Below are 19577 nucleotides of genomic sequence, written 5' to 3'. Positions count from 1 at the left end.
TGGGAGGAAGGACCCTCTACCTCCAAACGAAAAATCAAATCTGCTCATTTGAGTTTCTGGTGTGAGTTCCGTCCTAGTTAAAAGAAGAGGGACCCAGAAAGGCATGGGGTATAATTACACGTGTCTGGTCATCTTTAGGTACAATGCAATCCTGAATTGATCTCAGTCAGAAAATAATGTGAGTGAGTAAAAGGTGGGATTTGAGGTTTTATACATTTTATGAAATAACATTTTTAGATTGATTTAACATACTGTCATGAGGAAACAATGTAGAAAATTTGGGGGGGCTCAATTGTTCTTTTGCCAGTACAAGACCGTTTAAAGAAATAAAATGGAGGAGACAAGCTTACTTGTTCTGACATGTGTGTTTGTGTATTCTCCTTTATGTAATACTTTCCATGACAATTTTTACATTTACTTTCTTATTGCTTTTGCAGAACAACCATTGTTAAGTGGCTTTTCTGAATGTACACAGTAAATTATTGGTAGAGCCAGTGATAGAGTCCAGATCTTGGGCATCCTGGTTCTTTTAGCTGTGTGTTAGAACACTAGAATGTCTAATAATGAGCATGACTGTCAGTTTTGCTCAGGTAAGGTTTTGAGCCAGTTTCAGAATGGCAGTATTGATATTTCATGTTCTGATAGATAAGGAAAGCCAGCGGGAGAAGGAGAAGCTAGAAGCAGAGCTGGCTACTGCCCGTTCTACCAATGAGGACCAAAGGCGACACATTGAAATCCGAGACCAGGCCCTGAGCAATGCCCAGGCCAAGGTGGTAAAGCTGGAAGAAGAGGTATGTATGGTTTCCTCAGCTAGCATATGAGCCTGAGAGTGGAACAGCTGAGAAATCAAGGGCACTGGGAGGATCCCCATTTTGGTGAACTGGCAGCTACACAATCCTCCAACGGTAAGAAGGTACCATCTGCTACTTCTAGTTATAGCTATGCTGATGTGAATGGACTTTGATTTCTTTTCTCTTCTCTGCAAGTTCCTTCCTTTTACTCCAGAGTAGAAAATCACCAAGGTCAAGGAGCAATTTCCCTTTGATCATTCATATAATAAGCTAACCCCTCCTCCCAGGTTCTTATATGAAACTAGCCCTGCCTTAAGCCTGTGACAGATATATATATATTTTTTAATTCCTGCCCCTACAGGGCTTTAAAGCTTTATTTGTAAGAGCTAGAAAATGATTCCAGATATTTTAAGTACTCCAAAGATCTTGAAATCAGAATGGTCCTTGTCTCCCCATGCTCAGTAGGAAGTTGTCCCTTTTCAGGTAAAAAGTGAATCTTGAAGGCTATGCCTTTTGTTGTTGGGTTTATTTTGCAGATTGGTTTTGGAATAGAAGCAATCTTAGAGGATCTGGGAAAGGATGGGACCTAGGGACAATTTTACAGTTTATGGCAGGCCAAGAGCTGTGCGTTGGCTCTCATTGGCTAGGTTCTGGAATGTAGGCATGTGGTGGGGTGAAGTTGTCAGTTATTTGTGTGCAAGAATGGAGCCTTCCCTTGACAAATGCAAGGGCCCCCAAACTACTAAGCATGTGATTAATATGTATCTGATTTGTCTTGATGTAAATGTTACTCAATTGCAACACTAAACTGTGCATGTGAAATAGAGGGAATTTTGGCGCTGGCTTGTCATTAATTAATCTTGGATGTCAGTTGTCATTGTACAGTAGTCCCCCCCCCTTATCCACAAGGGATACATTCCAAGACTCCAAGTGGATGCCTAAAACCGTGGATAATACCCAGCCCTGTGTATACTGTGTTTTTTCCTATACATAGATACCTATGATAAAGTTTAATTTATAAATTAGGCACAGTAAGAGATTAACAACAATAAAATAGAAAAATTATAACAATTCACAATTTTATGGGTAGGAGATTCATTCTTACTGTAGATCTTAGCAACCTCAACGTACAATTTTTTTCTCTCCTTATTAATTCAAGAACTTTCACTTTTCACTTAAAGTAAGCACTTTACGGCTTCTCTTTAGCATATCCAAATCGCCAGCATCACTACTCTTGGGCCATTATTAAGTAAAATAAGGGTTATTTGAACACAAGCACTGAGATACCATGACAGTTGATCTGATAACCAAGAAGGCTACTAAGTGACTAATGGGCAGGTAGCATATTCAATGTGGATCCGCTGGACAAAGAGATGATTCACATCCCAGGCAAGATGGAGCGGGATGGTGGGCGATTGCATCACACTACTCAGAACGGCATGCAATTTAAAACTTATGAATTGTTTATTTCTGGAATTTTCCATTTAATATTTTCGGACAGTAGTTGACTGCGGATAACTGAAACCACAGAAAGTGAAACTGTGGGTAAGGGGAGACTACTGTATTGGAGTAGTACTAACTCTTAGATGTTTTGCACTTTAGGGACTGAATGTGTTCCAGCAAAAATTGATGCTAAAGTGTAACTTGGTAAAGAAAATTTCACATCTCACTGCCTTCTCTATTCTAAAATTTGATTTGTTTTAAGAGAAAAAATAGCTTCCATTATAACAAGTTGAAAGCTTTATAAACTTGAGACAAAAAAAGTGTTTAGTGACCAAGCCCTCAGCATGGTGGCTATTATATGCTAGGTATCTTTCCTACCTTCATTCATTGCCTGCTTCCTCTCCCTCAGTAAGAATGGTTACAATTTCTAGACATCTCCTGACTTACAGATGCCCTTTGCTTTCTTTTTTGGGTATTAAAATGCTTGTTGGAGCTGGGTTGTGGTTTCATACTTTTGCAGTAGGTAATGCCATCTAACCTATGGTGTCTTTTAACCTGAACTGCTTAATTGTTAAAGTTTAGGTTGTGTAAAGTTAGATGAATGTCCTGCATCATCAGTTGCCTACATCAGAAATACTGCTAAGCTGCTTTATTGAAAATGAGGAATACTTGTGTATGCCTGGTGTCCAGGTCTAAGGAGCGTAGCATGCCCTTTGGCCTTTTGCTGTACCCCGTATATTCCTTTCCTTCCCTTTTTAGTGAGTAAATCACAGAATAAATTACAGGATGAGGATAAGACTGTAGTTTTTTAGAGAAGGGAAAACTGAGAGACCCGCTGAGAAGAGGTAGCTTGCTGGTGGTCACATGGCAAGTCTTGGATAGAGCCAGGAATAAAACTGGAATCTCATGACTCTTCATTCCATAGACCCTGCTGCCTGTCTCTCTGTCTGAATCATCCTTTGGTTCCACTCCCAAAAAGAAAACGTGGGCGCCTGTTCAGATTTAGTAACCTCTGCATCTTTTAATTTTAAAAAAATTGCTTTACCCGTTGGGCCCCTCTTTTTCAACAGGCTATGAGAAGCTTGTCCAGACTGCTTTGAGATTGGGGTGTATATGCAGCCCTGCTGCCTCTCCAGGAAGGGTGCCCATCCAGTTGGAGATAAATGGGGACAAAGACTGCAACCATCTTGGTTTGCAGTGTCTGAGGGCTCAGTGGTAACTGTTTGTTAATCATGAAAATAATATACATGTGCAGAGAGGATGTTAATCTGTAGTTCCCCCTGGGCAGCCCTCACTGAAACAGTTGCCTGAAATATATTTCTGGCTTCAGACTTCTGAGGCTTTTCCTGGCATTTGTTCCAGAGATTTTTAGTCATTTTCCAGGGCCATGCCCCAAAATACATAGATTTACAATTTAAAGAAATTCTAAATATTGGGCTAGGATTGAATGATGGCATCTAGTGGCAAGATATCTCAAATGAGCTCATCAATTATTGTTAATCTTTTAGTCCTCATTCAACTTATACTTTTGCATGGAGTCTAGTTGTTGGGAAATTCTGAGTTGCTGTTGCTAAAGGAGGTGGAACATTTGACGGGAAGAGCAGGCTGGGAGCCTTCTACCCGGTGGAATCACAGAGGCAGAGGCCATGCAATATCTTCCAGACTCTCAAGCCAGGTCGCTTCTAGCACATGTTGAGGCCTGAACGCACACCTCAGGGAAAATCCACTGATTCTTATTTGCCTTTTTGTTTTAGCAGCCTGTCAGAGCTGGGTTTGCTCCTGGGTGGTGTTTGTCTTATCTCCTCTACAATATGTAAAGGAAAACATTCCTTTCCCTTATCCTCAAATACAGGAATTGATAATTGAAGTTTTGCTTTTCTGCTGTGACTCAACCCTTGTTAGTCCTCATTCTTTCTGGGGTAAAAATTTTAAGTATGGAACACTAAGGAGGTATTTAAGATGAACAGGTAGCTGTGAAACTAAAATAGTAAGGAGTCTTCATTGTGATTCCTTCACAAAATTAGTGAACATTTCTAAATCAAGAAGGGTATTCATGAGTAGAAACTGTATCCTTCTCTCTGTTGGAGACAGCTCAGGTAAGGTCATGTTTGAAGGTAGAGGGATATCTTAGATGACCTGCTTATGTCTCATATGAATAGATAATTTAGTTATGGCTTACAAATGGCACTGTGAGTTTTCCTTAGAAGTTCTTCCAGGGAAAACCTCTCTAGTCTACTTAGCAAATGAGAATTAGGGAAACGTTCCCAAATTAAGCCTTTTGTCTAGGGAGTATTTTCTTAACCTATTAAGTGCAAGGTCATTCAGGTAACTATTTTTCATTGCATCAAGATGGTCAGGTTGATACATATATTGAATCATGATGTTGTACACCTGAAATTAATATATTGTTATATGTCAATTATATCTCAATAAAAAAAAGATTATCAGGGAAAGATTATGATTACTTTAATGGTCTGAGGACCCTTGCATGCATTTATGTGTTTCTCTACAAAGTCTTCATTTAGATGCTTTTCCTGAAATCCATTCTATCTTTCTAATCCCGTTAAGTCTCTTGCCTATCATACTCTACATTCACTCTGCTCTAGGCTCTACATAGAAATGGTACCTCAGGCTTACTCCTGCAATCACAACTTCCTTCCTCTTCCAAGTTCTGCATAGATTCTCTCACGAACCCTGCTCTGCTGACATTGAGGGAGGTATCTTGCTGGGAAGAAGATAGCACTCTAACTAAAGAGCAGAACTGTGTTTTTGGTGAGTCACTATGATCCAGGTCTTGCCACCAATCTATAGCTGGCAGCCAGCTGAGGTAAATGGTGCCTTTCCATCCTTGCCCTTATCTTTTGGGACACGTAGGTGCTATTGAAGTGGAGCCTCATTAAACTTCAAGTCAAAAGAACTCTGTGTCCTACAGCAACCGTGGTATTCTCCCATTCAAAGAGACGTCTCCCTGCCCCCCACTAATTTGACCTCACTGGAGAGTTTCGACAGATGCCTGGCATATCCACTCACAAGACTCAAGGAGCCCATGCTCCTGGCTGGCTGCTGTCTTATGATGATCCAGAGCTGAACCACTGCTTGGATAATTGTTTCAGGGATGGTGGGAAAAAGGTCCTGGCAAGATGAAAGAGGAAAGATGCTGCGGGTGGGCTGCTTACTGAGCAGAATGCACAGGAAGGGACAGAGTGGAATGTGGGAGGTCTGACAAAAAGAGCCAGCAAGCCTTGTTCTTGGGCTTTAGGCTAGAATGACAGCCGCAGAGATTCAGGAAAAAGGAGCCCAAGTGTTAACCTTTTCTGAACTGCAATGGCTGGTGATGATTTACACATTGTAGTGATAACTCTTGGCGGCAGTGCATTTTTTCAGAGTCCTCTTGCCACTTCACTCAATTCTACAAAACTAAATTCATATTATTTCACTCCATTTCTACCATTATTCTTCATGGCTGATATATTCTCTTATTTCTGGATCCCTTACCACTTATTTGATTTGTCTCTTTGGTTTTCGAATTGCATAATTTTCTGCTATCACACTTATTCACAGGTAACCATAACTAGTGTCTTCTTTTCCCAATATTAGAGAAAGATGTCCTAAACATAGACATTTATATGTCTAATCCAAAATAATATTCAAACAATAGGATTTTGTTGGTGTAGCTAAAACTCACATAATGGTTATGATGGATTATAAATGTGGATGGAAGATCTGAGGGTGTGAATTATGTGTATATTTAGAGTGTTAATAGGAATTCAAGTAAGTATATATCTACCCAGGAATCTTTCAGAGTGTTATTTTAATGAATTGTTGGCGACATTTCATCTAAGGATGACATTTTCCATCTTTATGGCAGTGTATTTTCTTTGAAGTAGGTGTTGCTCCACCCAATATCTTAAGAAATTATGTCCCCATCCCAAACAGAGATGGAGTGACCTCTCAGAACTTGATTTTCTCAGTTTTTCCTATGATTTTGGCTTTTGAAATTCCCAAATTGGAAGCCTTGCATATTTTTCTTTAGTTTCCTTAACAGAATGAACTCCATTCCCTTGGTAGCAAGTTTCTAGAGGTGGTTTTCTACTCTTCAGTTCTTTTAATATCCACCAGTGGATCACAGTCTCTTGGCAATGGACAGAGGCAGCTTGCTAATACCAGGGTAGTATTACCAAATTGCTTCAGAGGAAACTCTTACTTGGAGCCAGGGGCTCCTGGGTAAGGCTAAATCAAATCAAATGGAAGTCACCGAAGGCTCATGAAGCAACATATAACTAGCTATATGAAGGAGAGGAACAAAGAAAGTACGCTTCAGTTGTGACATTTGTGATACAGTGAGTCTTTGGAGTTGGGAGCAATAGAAGAGGAGAAGAAAATCAGACATAATGAAAGATGTCCTCTGTGGCACTGTACTTAGTTTTGTATTGTTAGTTTCAATGTCCTTTAGCCAATGGACTGTGTGTATATGTTGGTATTCATCCAGCTAGCAATAATAGTACACCCCCTCTACCTGTCCATCTGTATATATTTTTTATTATATATTAATACTGTAAAGTTTATGTTCACAGCAAAATTGAGGGGAAGGTACAGAGATTTCCCATATACCTCCCACCCCTATACATACACAGCCTCCCCCACCATCAACATCCTTCACCAGAGTGGTACATTTGTTACAACCGATGAACCTACAGTGACACATCCTTATCACCCAAAGTCCACAGTTTACATTAGGGTTCACTCTTGGTGTTGTACATTCTATGGGTTTGGGCAAATGTATAATGACATATATTCATCATTATGGTATCTTAGAGTATTTTCACTGCCCTAAAAACCCTCTGTGTTCTGCATATTCATCCCTACCTCCTCAATGTATTTTTTAACTTTTGAAAATATTTCCAAATGTATTATAGCTCTGCTATGAACCTTGCAAGTTTTATCCTTTTTTGACAGATTAGGAAATTAAAGCGCAGACAGATTATACAGTTAGTTATAAATCTAGGAGAAAACTGAGATCTCTTAATTCCAAAATATCCCATCCTATGCTTTACCCACCAGTGAATAAATGGAGGTTAATGATTAAATCACTTCCTTGCAAATGGCTGAAACAAATGAGTAACTTCAGGGGCTCTAGAAGTAGTTTTGTATATAACCATCCTTTAAAAAATAAATTTGAAAGACATCCACAGTTGTTGGAAGGAGGGAAGAGATGCCATCACGTGGTATTCATCTGCAGGGATCAGATTTTCCTGAGTCAGAAGGGGGTTAAGAGATCTGCCAAATGTTTGGGAACGGGTTCAAATTATTGCAGAAGTGCAATGGAAAAATATGATTGATTGAGCTCAAGAGTATTTGCCCTATTCTTCAATAGGTTGCCTTCCTGCTGTTCTTTCTCCCAACTTTATGATTCCCCTTTAAAAACTTATCTCTTAATAGAAATGATTTGAAATCCTTTTCTTGACTCACCAAGCAAAGTAAATACATTTATGAATGTATGTGTTTATTATTTATATATTTACAGTGTTATAGCCAAGTGATGCTATGCTCATTTTTGTTCTTGTATTTGACAGTTATTTAATATCAATGGTCAATAACAAGGTAGTGAACAGTGAACTAGAACTAGAATTTAAGAGAGATATGAAGGAAAATAGAAGGACCCCGCCTTAAGTGGCTTATGGGATACCACCCTCCAACAGGGCAGGGCCTTTCTCTTGCTTCCCATTGCATCACTACTGCTCTCAGATGTAGAATAGGGCCTGGCACATCATAAGTATTCAGTAAATATCTTTTGAGTAAATGAGTGAATGAATAAATCTGCACATGACTGCTAATAAAGTACACATTATGAGAGGCTCTAGAGAAAAGCAGCAACAAGAGTCAGGTAAGATGATTCAAGGAAGAACTCTGGGAGGATTTAGTGATACGATGAGAAAGGGTGAAGATATGATCAGACTAATACAAAGGTTGATCATTTGCATAGTAGGCCTGGTAGAATTTTAAGGCAGTAGAAGCCTAAGAACATTGACAATGGCACTTTTAAAAGACATATCTAGTCTGGACAGGGGGCAATGCAACAGTAGACAGAGGGGTGGAATTGAAAAGCGTCAAGTGGTTTGAAATAAGCATGAGAGAGAGGAGCAATGGTGTAAAGAAGTGAGAGAGGAGGTGTAATGGTGCTTTGGCTATAGTAGGTACCTGATCAATACTAGCCGAATGGATGTGCTAGCAGTAGATTGCTTTTGTTCTTAAATAAGGCAGCACCATAATGTACTACATGAGGAAGTCTGTTATAGCAACTACGTAGGGTGGACCGATTGAGTGTGCACTGTGTGTTTGTTTGTCCCTGTGCATGCACGTGCTTATGTGCAGATGGCAGAGGGCAACTGAAAGTAAGGAGATCTGTTAGGTTATTGTTATAATAATTTAGTTGTGAAATAAGGACTTAAACTATGTAGGCTATAAAAATATAAGGAAATGAAAGAATATGAGAGATGTTAGAGTTAAGACATATTGATACGGATAGATTGGATATGGTAGACAAAGGAAAGAGGGAAGAACAATAATTCATAGATTTGAAGACTAGAAAAATAGAGTAAATGATGATGATGACTAAACTATTAAAAGGATAGCATTTTGGGGAAAGATGAAAGCAGTCTGGGGCACGTTAAGTGTCAGAGTGAGAAATCTTGCACTCAGCTGGAGGTCTGTGACTAAAGAGAGCATGATAACATTAAAATATGAATATAAGCAGTTGGCGAAAGTCTGGCATGAAGGAGATCTCCTGTAGTGTTGAAGTGTAGAGCAAGGTTTCTCAACCTCAGCATTATTGACATTTGGGGCTGGATAATTCATTGGTGGTGGTTGTGGAGGGGGCTGTCCTGTGTACTGTGGACTGGCAGTATCCCTGGCTTCTACCTACGAGATGCCAGTAGCAACCTACCCCCAGCTATAAAAATTGAATGTCTCCACACACTACTAAATGTTTCCTGGGGGGAAAATCACCCTCAGTTAAGAACTGTTGGTATAGAGGCCGAAAAGTAAACTACCATAGCTTGGACCTTTGGGGTACAGCAGGAGGTGGGGGTTGGGGTAGGAAAGAAAGTGGGTCTAAAAGATCAAGACAGAAAGTAAGAGTGATTTAAGGAACTGCATCAGGAGGACATAAAATTAGGGAAAGCAAAGGAAGAGGGGCTTTGATAAGTTTTTGAAAATTGGCATTTGGTAAGAAAACTTGAATGGATGGAGTGATTTCCTCCACTCACTGACTATCCAGGGGAAATTTGGTTTAAATGATGGATTTACCTGGCTGCTTCTTCTGGCTTCTAGGGGCCCATGGGTACTGATCTCTAGACTCAAGCCACTACCTTGGCTTTGGAAACTTTTCAAGTGAACTTTCACTTCCTTGAATACTGAAGACATAGCAAAATAAATCATCTAGGATCCTATGGAGGGTACACACATTATATGTTCTGTCTCTTACATGTGCATACACACAAACTAAGGCAGCGCTTTTATTTTGTTTTCATCACCACAAATGTGCCTATACAGAATTCTAGGATCCCATTATGCTTAGTCCTCTTAGTTATTGGTCAGTGTTGAAGGTGGAAAGAGGAATCTTAGATTTATAAAATATTTGTGAATTAAAAGACCACTACTGGCAGCCCGGGTTCGGATCCCGGGCACGTACTGACGCACCGCTTCTCCGGCCATGCTGAGACCGCGTCCCACATACAGCAACTAGAAGGATGTGCAGCTATGACGTACAACTATCTACTGGGGCTTTGGGGGGGGGGGACCCTTTAAAAAAGACCATTAGAGATCATCTGAGATCATCTGTCTAGCCTAGTGTTGTGTTTTTCTTTTTTAACTTCTTAAAACCTAGTTGGCAGGGCATACCTAAGAGAGAGACCACTGTATCCAAAGGCAATGAGGGGTAAAACACCATGGGGTCTTCAGGAACCTTAAGTTATTTAACCATGCTGAAATGTCAAGTGTGAAAAGATGATAGAGCGAGGTAAGGTGGGAGGCACATTCTCTAGGGAAGACAGATGACACACAAGGACATATACAGGAAAGACAGACAGACAGACACACACACACACACAAAGATGTGGCAATTTTTTTTTGAAATGAAGTTTTCCGCAGAACCCAAATATATAGCATACATAAAAGAAAAGCCACTTGATACAACTCACCCACAACAGTGGCCTCTGTAGCACTCCACCAAACACTAGGACTCTGGAACACAATTTGAAAATCACTCCAGGGGCTGGCACTTTATCTGTAAAGGACCACCAAGTAAATATTTTCAGTTTTGTGGACTATCCAGTTTCTTTTGCAACTGTAACTGTCCAATTCTGCCATTATAGCAGGAAGGCAGCCATAGCCAATACATAAATGAATGGGCATGGCTGGATTTTGCCTGGTGCTGACCATTTTGGTTTGCTGACTCCTGAAACTTCCCTTACTTTTTACAAGTGAGGACTCTGAGGCTGAGAATAGGGAAGCAAGTTACCATTAAGAGCAGTACTAGGACTAGAACCCAAGTGTCCTGATTGCCACCTTATTTCTTTACCTCTACTTTGCTGTCAAATAGAAATTTCTGACTTGTATGTCTGTGTGTGTGTGTGTGTGTGTGTGTGTGTGTGTGTGTATGTAGATGAGCTCTGCCTAAGGGTCTTTAATTAAACAGTACCTTTGACCACAGGTAAAGCATTTCTTTCTCATAAAGTGGAGATGCCCCCCAAATCATGTCATTTTGAGAGACTGTGGTGTCTTTGCACTACTCAGTGCTTGCTTCTAATTGTATCTCCAATGAATGGCCTTCCCCTATAAAGATATGTGCAGCTGTATTGCATGAAGTGTTTCAGGCCTAGTGTTATATGTCTCCCTGGGGGAAAATTGCTGTGTTTTTAATGCCTTAATTAGACATTGACGTGATAGTTAAAGTTACTGAGAGACTGAGAACCATGTCAAGGCTATCTGGAGTGAGTGTTCAAAGTTGAGAGGTCTAGAGCATGTGTGACTTGGCATTAACTTTTTCTTTAAAAAAGAAAAACAACTTTGAGTACTTTTTGTACTAGACACTCTATTAAGCACTTATGTGTTATCTCATTTGATCCTTATAGAGGTGTATCACATTATCTCCATGTTATCGATGAATGAGTAAAAGAAAGCTCAGGAAGATTAAGTAGCTTGCCTGAGGTTGCATACCTAGTGAGTGGGAGAGCCAAGATTTGGATTCTGGGCAGTCAGAGGCCAGAGCTTATGACCTTAACCATTTGACTATCTGGCCTCTCTCTTCAGCTAAGAAGGAACTACTAATATTTCCGATGGTATTGGAAGGTGAATTTGGGGACCCAGTGTGTCCTAATTACTGATCTAACATTTTTGAGGAACTTAGCACAGGAGATAAGTTTGTAGAGGAGAGGCAGAAAAGAAAAGAATTTATCATGATGAAGGTAAAAGTGAAACATAAACATTTCAGGATAATAGAGGAGCTAATAAACCATATATACCCTTGGTTCTTTCTACATATAGATGAGATCTAGAAAACATAGAGTATGTAACTTAGAAGATAGCTGACTTTGTTGATTTCCTCTATAGGGTCTTGCGTTGGTAGTGTCTAAGAGTTGTCCTTTTCTGTCCTAATTTATCTAGGGATTAAGCACTTACTAGCTGATCATGGTGTTTATGGGTAAGCTGTTCTTTCTTCTTTTAAAGGAGGTAGGAGAATTATGCCAGCAAGTGGTCCTGTACCTTGTGGAAAATCATCCCAGTGGCAAAGTATAATAGGATTTTTCTTGGCCTGCTCTTGGGATGTTCTCTGACCTGCGTGCCTATCTTCAGCCAACTCGGAAAACTCTCTGGGCCTTTTATTGCCTTTCCCTTGCAGAGGGTTGGCTCAGTGACTTCTGTTGCTGGGATGCTTTTGCTACAATACTGAGGTTTCCTTTCTGAAGAAAGGCAGGGCATGAAGAAATCCACCTGGCCTTGAACTGCTTAGTTTTCAGTTCTCTGAACTTACATTGCACTACTTTACCATCAAGGAAAGAACTACATGCTATCTAACTTTAATTGCCTTTAAGTATAACTGCTATAAGCCTCAGTAATTATAGTTAACATTCTCTGCATTAACATTGCACTGCTCCCCTAGGGTTTTCAGAGTGATTCACAAATAAATGCATTCAACTTTAAATAGCTCATGGGCATTATGGAACACAAAATGTGAAGGATAGAAGATGTTTCCTGCTCTCCAGTTATTCAAAGCTTAGCAAATAGGAAGGCAGAGGCATCCATGGCCAAAAGTCTTGATTGCTCTAGTCAGTGTTGTTACAGATAGTCACGTACCCCAGGAAAGAAAGGTTTAAGCTTATTGAGAGGGAAAGAATGAGGATTTTTTTGTTTATTTTCTAGGAAAAGTTCTAGTGGATAAAAACATCTAGACTTGTAACTTGCCTCAACTGGTTTACAAGGCTAAATTGAACTAGGCCTTGGAATGAAAGGAAATGTCAAGAAAATATACAAAAAAATTTTTAAGTTTTCTTTTCCCAGTCACCTAGGTGAAACATACCACAGGTCTGGTAGGAAAATATAACATAGGTTTTCTTCCACCTAGAGAAAGTTCAACAATTCTAATTTGGGCAGAGGGCAGTTATCAGACAAGGAGAGTTTCCCCATCAGCATGTGCCTGTGCTGTCTGACTGGACATTCTATATAGCAGTGATTTGGACTCATTACCATTAATGAGTTACATGGTTTATGCAATGGGGGAGTCAGGTTGGTCCTGTTGTCTTGGCCCCAGTTAAATGGATGTGGGCAATGCTGGTAGGATGGGTATTGTATTGCAACTGTCTACATAGGTAGCTCAAGGTCTTGGGAATTTATTGAAAAGTTAGAGTTGAGCTGAATTCCTGAATTTCCTCTTGACCAGGTTGTCAATAATATTTTCAGATTTCAATCTTAATACTGAAAGTGTTCCTAATACTTAATAGTGTAAGTATCCCTTGGCTTCCATGAAAATGATAATGACAGATGTTACCAGCTTAAAAAAATTTCTCCTTTAGAAAGAATCCATGGATTCATTTTATTAGCAAGAGAGGCACCTCATAAATATTATGAAAAGTATAATCTGCTCACTTATTAAGTTGAGAAGGCTGGACTTCCCCCTATCCTCTTAGGGTTGAGGGTATATATGCCTTCTTTAAAGAGCTCTGAGATCCTCCCTCATTCCTTGATTCTCATGGGGCCAGGATTTGGCTTGTAAGTTACAAGGGTACAAAAAACTCAAATTTTTTGTTTCAACTTGCTTCTACCTTTGCTTTTGGAAGTGGCTCATAGGCTTGCAAAGAGGAAGAATTGTGTATGACTCATTTAGTCTTAGATTTGATTTATTAGTTTGAGTCTTTAGGGATCTTTAAAGGTCCCAGAGTAAAAGTTGAGAGGTTACGGTCCAACGATATCAACTCAGGCTTACGTGTGAGGCAGAAATTGCAAATAACGTGTGTTCTTTTAATAAAGAACTAGCGAAGCAATGCTGGTCAATGAGGAGACTAAAGACTTTTGAACTACTGTGTGGCAGCTTCACTTGTGAGAAGCAGAAATTTTCCAGGAGAGCAGTGATGATTACATTGGGTAATTACCAGGACTGTAGACTTAAAAAAAAAATTCTGGCCTCCTTGTTCCTTCAGCAGTTGACCACCCTTTAAGAGCTTTGCCATCTAAGGCAGACTCTGCTGATGGAAATAGACTTGGGGAAACCTAGAGATGGGGAAGGAGAAAGAGATTAAAATGGGCTCCTAATTCCTATTCCTTATCGCAGTCTCTGTATGATAAATTCAAGACAGCCTGCTACTCATCATGAAGGACCTTCTCGCCATTCATTCTTTTTTGGAGCTGGACAGGAAGGGATCTATACACAAGTCTGGATTTGAGGGCTGTGTAACTGACCCTGTTGTTCTCTTTCCTTCCATCTTGCAACTCTCCCAACCTGAATTTTCAGCTAAAAAAGAAGCAGGTGTATGTAGATAAGGTGGAGAAGATGCAGCAGGCCCTTGTACAGCTCCAGGCAGCGTGTGAAAAACGTGAGCAGCTGGAGCACCGTCTCCGGACACGACTGGAGAGGGAACTGGAATCTCTCAGAATTCAGCAGGTATGGAGAACTTAAAGACAATGAGATTATTCCTGATTGCTTATTTTTCAGTTGCTGTTTGACATGAAGACGAAAACCACACTCTTGCTCATCTTTAGGTTTTTTGCCCCACCTGATCATACTCCAGAGTGCCTTCCAATTGTAAAACCGAAGTCTACTTCCTTAGCTTCCTATCCCAGCAAAATATTTAATGCCTTTTGTCTTGCGCCTTTTATTTTCATGTAGACCCTAGAAACAGTAGACCCTATAAGAAGTGAAGATGCTAGACAAATAGACTCCTAGATATTTTAGAATTGGAAATGGTCTTTCAATTGGAATCATCTGGCCATACTCATTTTTAGTTGAGAGAAAACCAACACCCAGAAAAGTTTGCGTGACTCACTTAAGTTCATACAATAAGTTAGGGGCAAGGTAGGGACCAAATCCTAGATTTTTTAAATTCCAATTTCTATTGTGTACCTTGCTGGCAGGCAGGGATAGTGGTTTTTAAATCATTGATCCACTTTCTGAGCAGAATGACAATTGGATATGACAATGTCCTTTCCTGATCAAGGGAGTCTCATATTTGAGCCCAAGATAGAAAGTCCTGTGGCCTTAGGAGGAAATCTGAATTCTCCTTGCTTCTGAATTGGAATCCAAACTGAAGTGGCTCGGGCAGTAATCCTTTACAAGTATAGGGGCTCTTCAAATGGGACTTGGCCACCATGGTTCTTCTCTCACTAACCTGGGGGTCTTGGCATCTCTCTCAACAGCGCCAGGGCAACTCTCAGCCCACCAACGTTTCAGAATACAATGCGGCTGCACTGATGGAACTTCTTCGTGAGAAGGAGGAGAGGATCCTGGCCCTGGAAGCTGATATGACTAAGTGGGAGCAGAAGTATTTGGAGGAGAATGTGATGCGACATTTTGCTCTTGATGCTGCTGCAACTGTAGCTGCTCAGAGGTAACTAGTTGGGTGGTAGAGTTACTGCTTGAAGGGCACTGGTTGTGGGGGAGAACAGAAAGGTGACTGATTAATAGATGTCCCAGTATTTTTTTTCTGTAATGTTCTGTTCCCCCCCACTCCCAGTCTCTGCTTAAGTATGTTTTCTTTCATCTGGTTATGCAGAGACTGAATGACTGTGGGGGCAAAGGGTCAGGGATTTGAAAATTAAAGTTACTTGTGAACTTAGTGGAATCATAGTTCAGCTTTCCTCAGGAGCCAGAACAATTGCAGATGGGATCAACTGAACATTTGCAGACCTCCTTCGCCAGAGCCACCAGAGCCACAGATTCTTTCAGCCACATGTGTGGGTTTCTTTGTTTAGCCCCAGGACTGGAGTTAAAGCCTCTCCAGAGAAATGCCACTCAGAAACTAAATGTCACTCAGGAGTGGCTGCTGCCATTTGATAGCTCTGGCTCATCCAAGGGATGCCAAAGGCTGTGCTGAACATGAATCCATCCCTGCCCTTTGAGAAGGTCTATATTTGAAGGCCACATTCTCTGTGTCCATGAGTTCATCACATGTAAGCAGTCACATTTCCTTTGGTAAGGAGGAGAAAGTGGCAGGTGGAGTTTTTACTTTTTGCTTCTTATATGTTCCCCTTTTCACAATATAAACGTTAATTATTGGTGTTTGAAGGAAACAGTGCTCTTGTCCAGTTTGTCTATCTCACTGCTATTCATAATCATCAGTTGGGAAAGAAAGAAACAACAACAGAAACTAAATTCAGATCAGGAGATGACATGGGATGTTGGAGATATAGACAGAGCCTTGGTCTGGAGTTGGGTGTCTGAGGCAGGCTATAGCATATTGCACCCAAATAGGTCTCTATCCAGAAAGTTATTAAAAACTGTGGTGTTTCTTTTACCATCCTCCTAAATACGGGGAGCTGGCAGTCCGGAAGTGCTTGCCAGACTTTGGGCTGGGACGTGTGTGTGGAGGGGGCAGTGGATACATTTATTTTTGAGTCCTTCTTATGCCAAATCAGAGGGAGCTCAGTGCTTAAGAGCTAGACTGGTGGTTTGTAAACCTACTCACAATTCTTCAGGAAGACATCTTGTGTTTCTCTAACATGCTCTGCTTGTCTCCAGATACTGCCTATAAACCTTAAATAGACTGAAATTGCCTGTGCCTTGATTTTGAGATTGTCATGGGCTTAAGCTTACCTGTCTTTGTTTTCTGAGAATGGTTTGCTCAGTATATGCCAGTGTAGTAATAGAGTACACAGAAACCCCAGCTCTGCTAGAAGATGGCTGAGAAGTTTGTAGGCAGATTAGAAGCAGAATTAAGTGTAATTTTAGCTGGTAGCTCCCAAGAAAACACCTGTGCCCAGTGTTTGTTCAGAGGTTATTCAGGAACTCTAACACTGAAAAGGAGATGCAGGATAATTTTGTCATCATTGGGCAGAAAATTAGATATAGCTCATGAAGGTATGCAGTGTGAGAAAATGTTGGAAAGCCAGGGTTCTTGGTGCTGGGAGGTTCGCTGCTGAAACTGACTTCAGAATAGACTCCAGGTCAAAATGCAGAAAAGCTAGGAGGTTGTCACTGGGGGCCTCTTATAAAGAAACTACTCCCCTTCCTTCTTCCCTGGAAAGTTTTGAATATTGGGCTAACTACCTTTCAGATGGATTTCTTTCCAGAATCTGTTGACTCCCATAAGGTAGATTTAATTGGAATCGAATTCTTTTAAATCACCAAGTAGAAAGTTTCAATGTAATCAGTTTTCAGTAAAATGTGCATGCTTATCATTTAATATGATAAAAAACAGCCAGTTCCCACCTAGTAGGAACATATTATGATAGTTCCTCAGGCAAACATTCGTATCTGGACTGTGTACCTTTTGCATGCCTATTAATTCAGCCCACAAGAGAGATTGAGAGATTGCATTCAAATTCCTGTGAAATGAGAGAATTGGACTAGGCGATTCCTCCAGACCCTTCTATTTCTAGGATTATACTATTTTTCCAAAGATAGTGCCTCTTATGCTCTGCCACAGAGATCAGTTTCCTTCTTCTCCTTTCTTTATGAGATTTCAAATTTGGAAGGTAACATTCAGAAAACTTTATTTCAGAACCTCTGGGCTCTTCTGCCTTTCCTTTCAGCCATTCCTTTTCTGTCCAACGGTTTTGCTCTCCCTCCTCCCAACCCTAAATGTAAGTATTGACCAAGGTTCTGCTCTTTGCCCTTTTCTTTTTGAAAGCTTTATAGTCTATTTTTTTCCAAAATAATTTTTAAGTGCCTAGGATATTGGCTGCAGATGGAAAGTGCTCAACATGTATTTGAATAAAGAAGGAAGGAAAGATAGAAGAAAAAAGGAAGGAAGGAGAAAGGAAGAAGTGAAAGATGGAAGGAAATGATTTCTAACTCTATAACTTAAATCCCTAAATCTAGTGCCTCATTTTAATGGCCTGCTTAGTTTCTGTGTACAGATCTTCCTTGACTTACAATGGGGATACATCCTGATAACCCATCATAACTTGAAAATATTATAAGTCGAAAATGCATTTAATACACCTAACCTACCGAACATCATAGCTTAACCTAGCCTACCTTAAGTGCTCAGAACACTTACATTAGCCTACAGTTGGACAAAATCATCCAACACAAAGCCTGTTTTATAATAGTGCTGAATATCTCATGTAATTTGTTGAATACTGTACTGAAAGTGAACAACAGAATGGTTGTCAGTGTATGCATTGTTTACCCTTGTGATGGTGGGCTGACTAGGAGCTGTGACTTGCTGCCACTGCCCAGCATCACGAGAGAGGATAGTACTGCATATCGCTAGCTTAGGAAAAGAGCAAAATTCAAAATTCGAAGTATGGTTTCCACTTAATGCTTCCACACCATTGTAAAATTGAAAAATCATAAGTTGAACCATTGTAAGTTGGGGACCGTCTGTGTTCTGCAGTCTCTCAAACTTAATATATTCATGGTGTAATAGCTCATAGGTAAGTAACAGCTCACACAATTAGGAAATGTTGCTTGGGTGGTATCAGTGGTAGTTTTAGAATTTTTTCAATTAATGTATTATTTGCATATTAAAAAACCACCTATTTTAAGTGTATGGTTTGATGAATGTTGGTAATTGTATACAATAATGTAGCCACCACCACAATCAAGATGGAAGACACACTCTAAAGTGTCCTTGTGCACCTTTAACTTGATCCTTCCTCGCACACCTGACCCTAGACAACAACTAATCTGCTTTTTGTCATTATAATTTTGCCTTTTCTAGAATGTCATATAAAAGAAGTCATATAGTTTGTACTTTTTGTTTGATTTCCTTCACTCAGCGTAATTATTTTGAGGCTCATCCAAGTTGATGCATGTATCAATAGTTTATTCCTTTTTATTGCTGAGTAGTATTCCATAGTATGGATTTACCACAGTTGTTTATCCATTCACTTGATGATGGATATTTGGATTGTTTCCAATGTTTGGCCATTGTGAATAATAAAATATGGATTTTTAATATAAGAATAGACAACTCTCTTTTCTCAGGTGAGAAGACATATTAGGTAATATATTTATACCCCTTCCAGCACTTTGATTCTATGAAGCACCTCTTGTCAAAGGGAAAAATGTCAACGCAGGAATTCATATGTAGTGTTTATACATAAGGTACTCTTTTTTTAAATTTTTTGTTTATTGCAGTAACGTTGGTTTATAGCATTCTATAAATAAGGTACTCTTCTAAGCACTTTACAATTATTGGTTATCCTCACACTAATTCTTTGAGATAAGTACTATTATACATTCTACAGATGAGGAAACTGAGGCACACACAGGTTAAGTAATTTGCCCAAGATCACACACAGATACTAAGAGACAGAAGAACCAGGATTTAAATCTACATTTTTGACATCTTATCCACTATACTCTGCTGCCTCCCAGATATGATTTCAAAGATGGAGAAATAGAGATTATTAACTGTTGAAGAGTTACTATTTGAGACTTATTCTCTAGTCACTTAAAAATATTATAAATAATCACAATAATGTGGCCTATATTGTAACTCCATATTATTGTGTCCCTAGAGATTCCTCTCTAGATGCTTAATATAGATGAGAGAAATTACTACCAAGTAGGAGTTCAATCCCAGAGGAAGCGATTTGGCAATGCAGATTTTTAGTTTCAGCTCACAAACAGTGAACTTATTTCTGAAGAGCAGCAAAAGGATAAAAAGATACCACATCTAATCA

The 19577-nt window shown here is 39.8% G+C and overlaps 1 protein-coding gene across 4 annotated transcripts in view; it reads left to right on the top strand.

Annotated features, from left to right (window-relative positions):
* The window catches only part of AMOT (angiomotin), a 58787-nt gene that overhangs the window by 30975 nt on the left and 8235 nt on the right, over nucleotides 1-19577 (top strand). For all 4 annotated transcript variants that reach the window (XM_058536545.1, XM_058536543.1, XM_058536544.1 and 1 more), the window contains 3 exons: nucleotides 646-791; nucleotides 14239-14388; nucleotides 15141-15331. In XM_058536545.1, coding sequence (XP_058392528.1) covers nucleotides 646-791; nucleotides 14239-14388; nucleotides 15141-15331 — 487 coding nt within the window. The remainder of the gene's footprint in view (nucleotides 1-645; nucleotides 792-14238; nucleotides 14389-15140; nucleotides 15332-19577) is intronic.

This window comes from Diceros bicornis, chromosome X, assembly GCF_020826845.1.
Source record: "Diceros bicornis minor isolate mBicDic1 chromosome X, mDicBic1.mat.cur, whole genome shotgun sequence".
Lineage (NCBI taxonomy): Eukaryota > Metazoa > Chordata > Mammalia > Perissodactyla > Rhinocerotidae > Diceros > Diceros bicornis.
The sequence above is the reverse complement of the archived record's forward strand: the minus strand, read 5'-3'. Positions and strand labels throughout refer to the sequence as shown.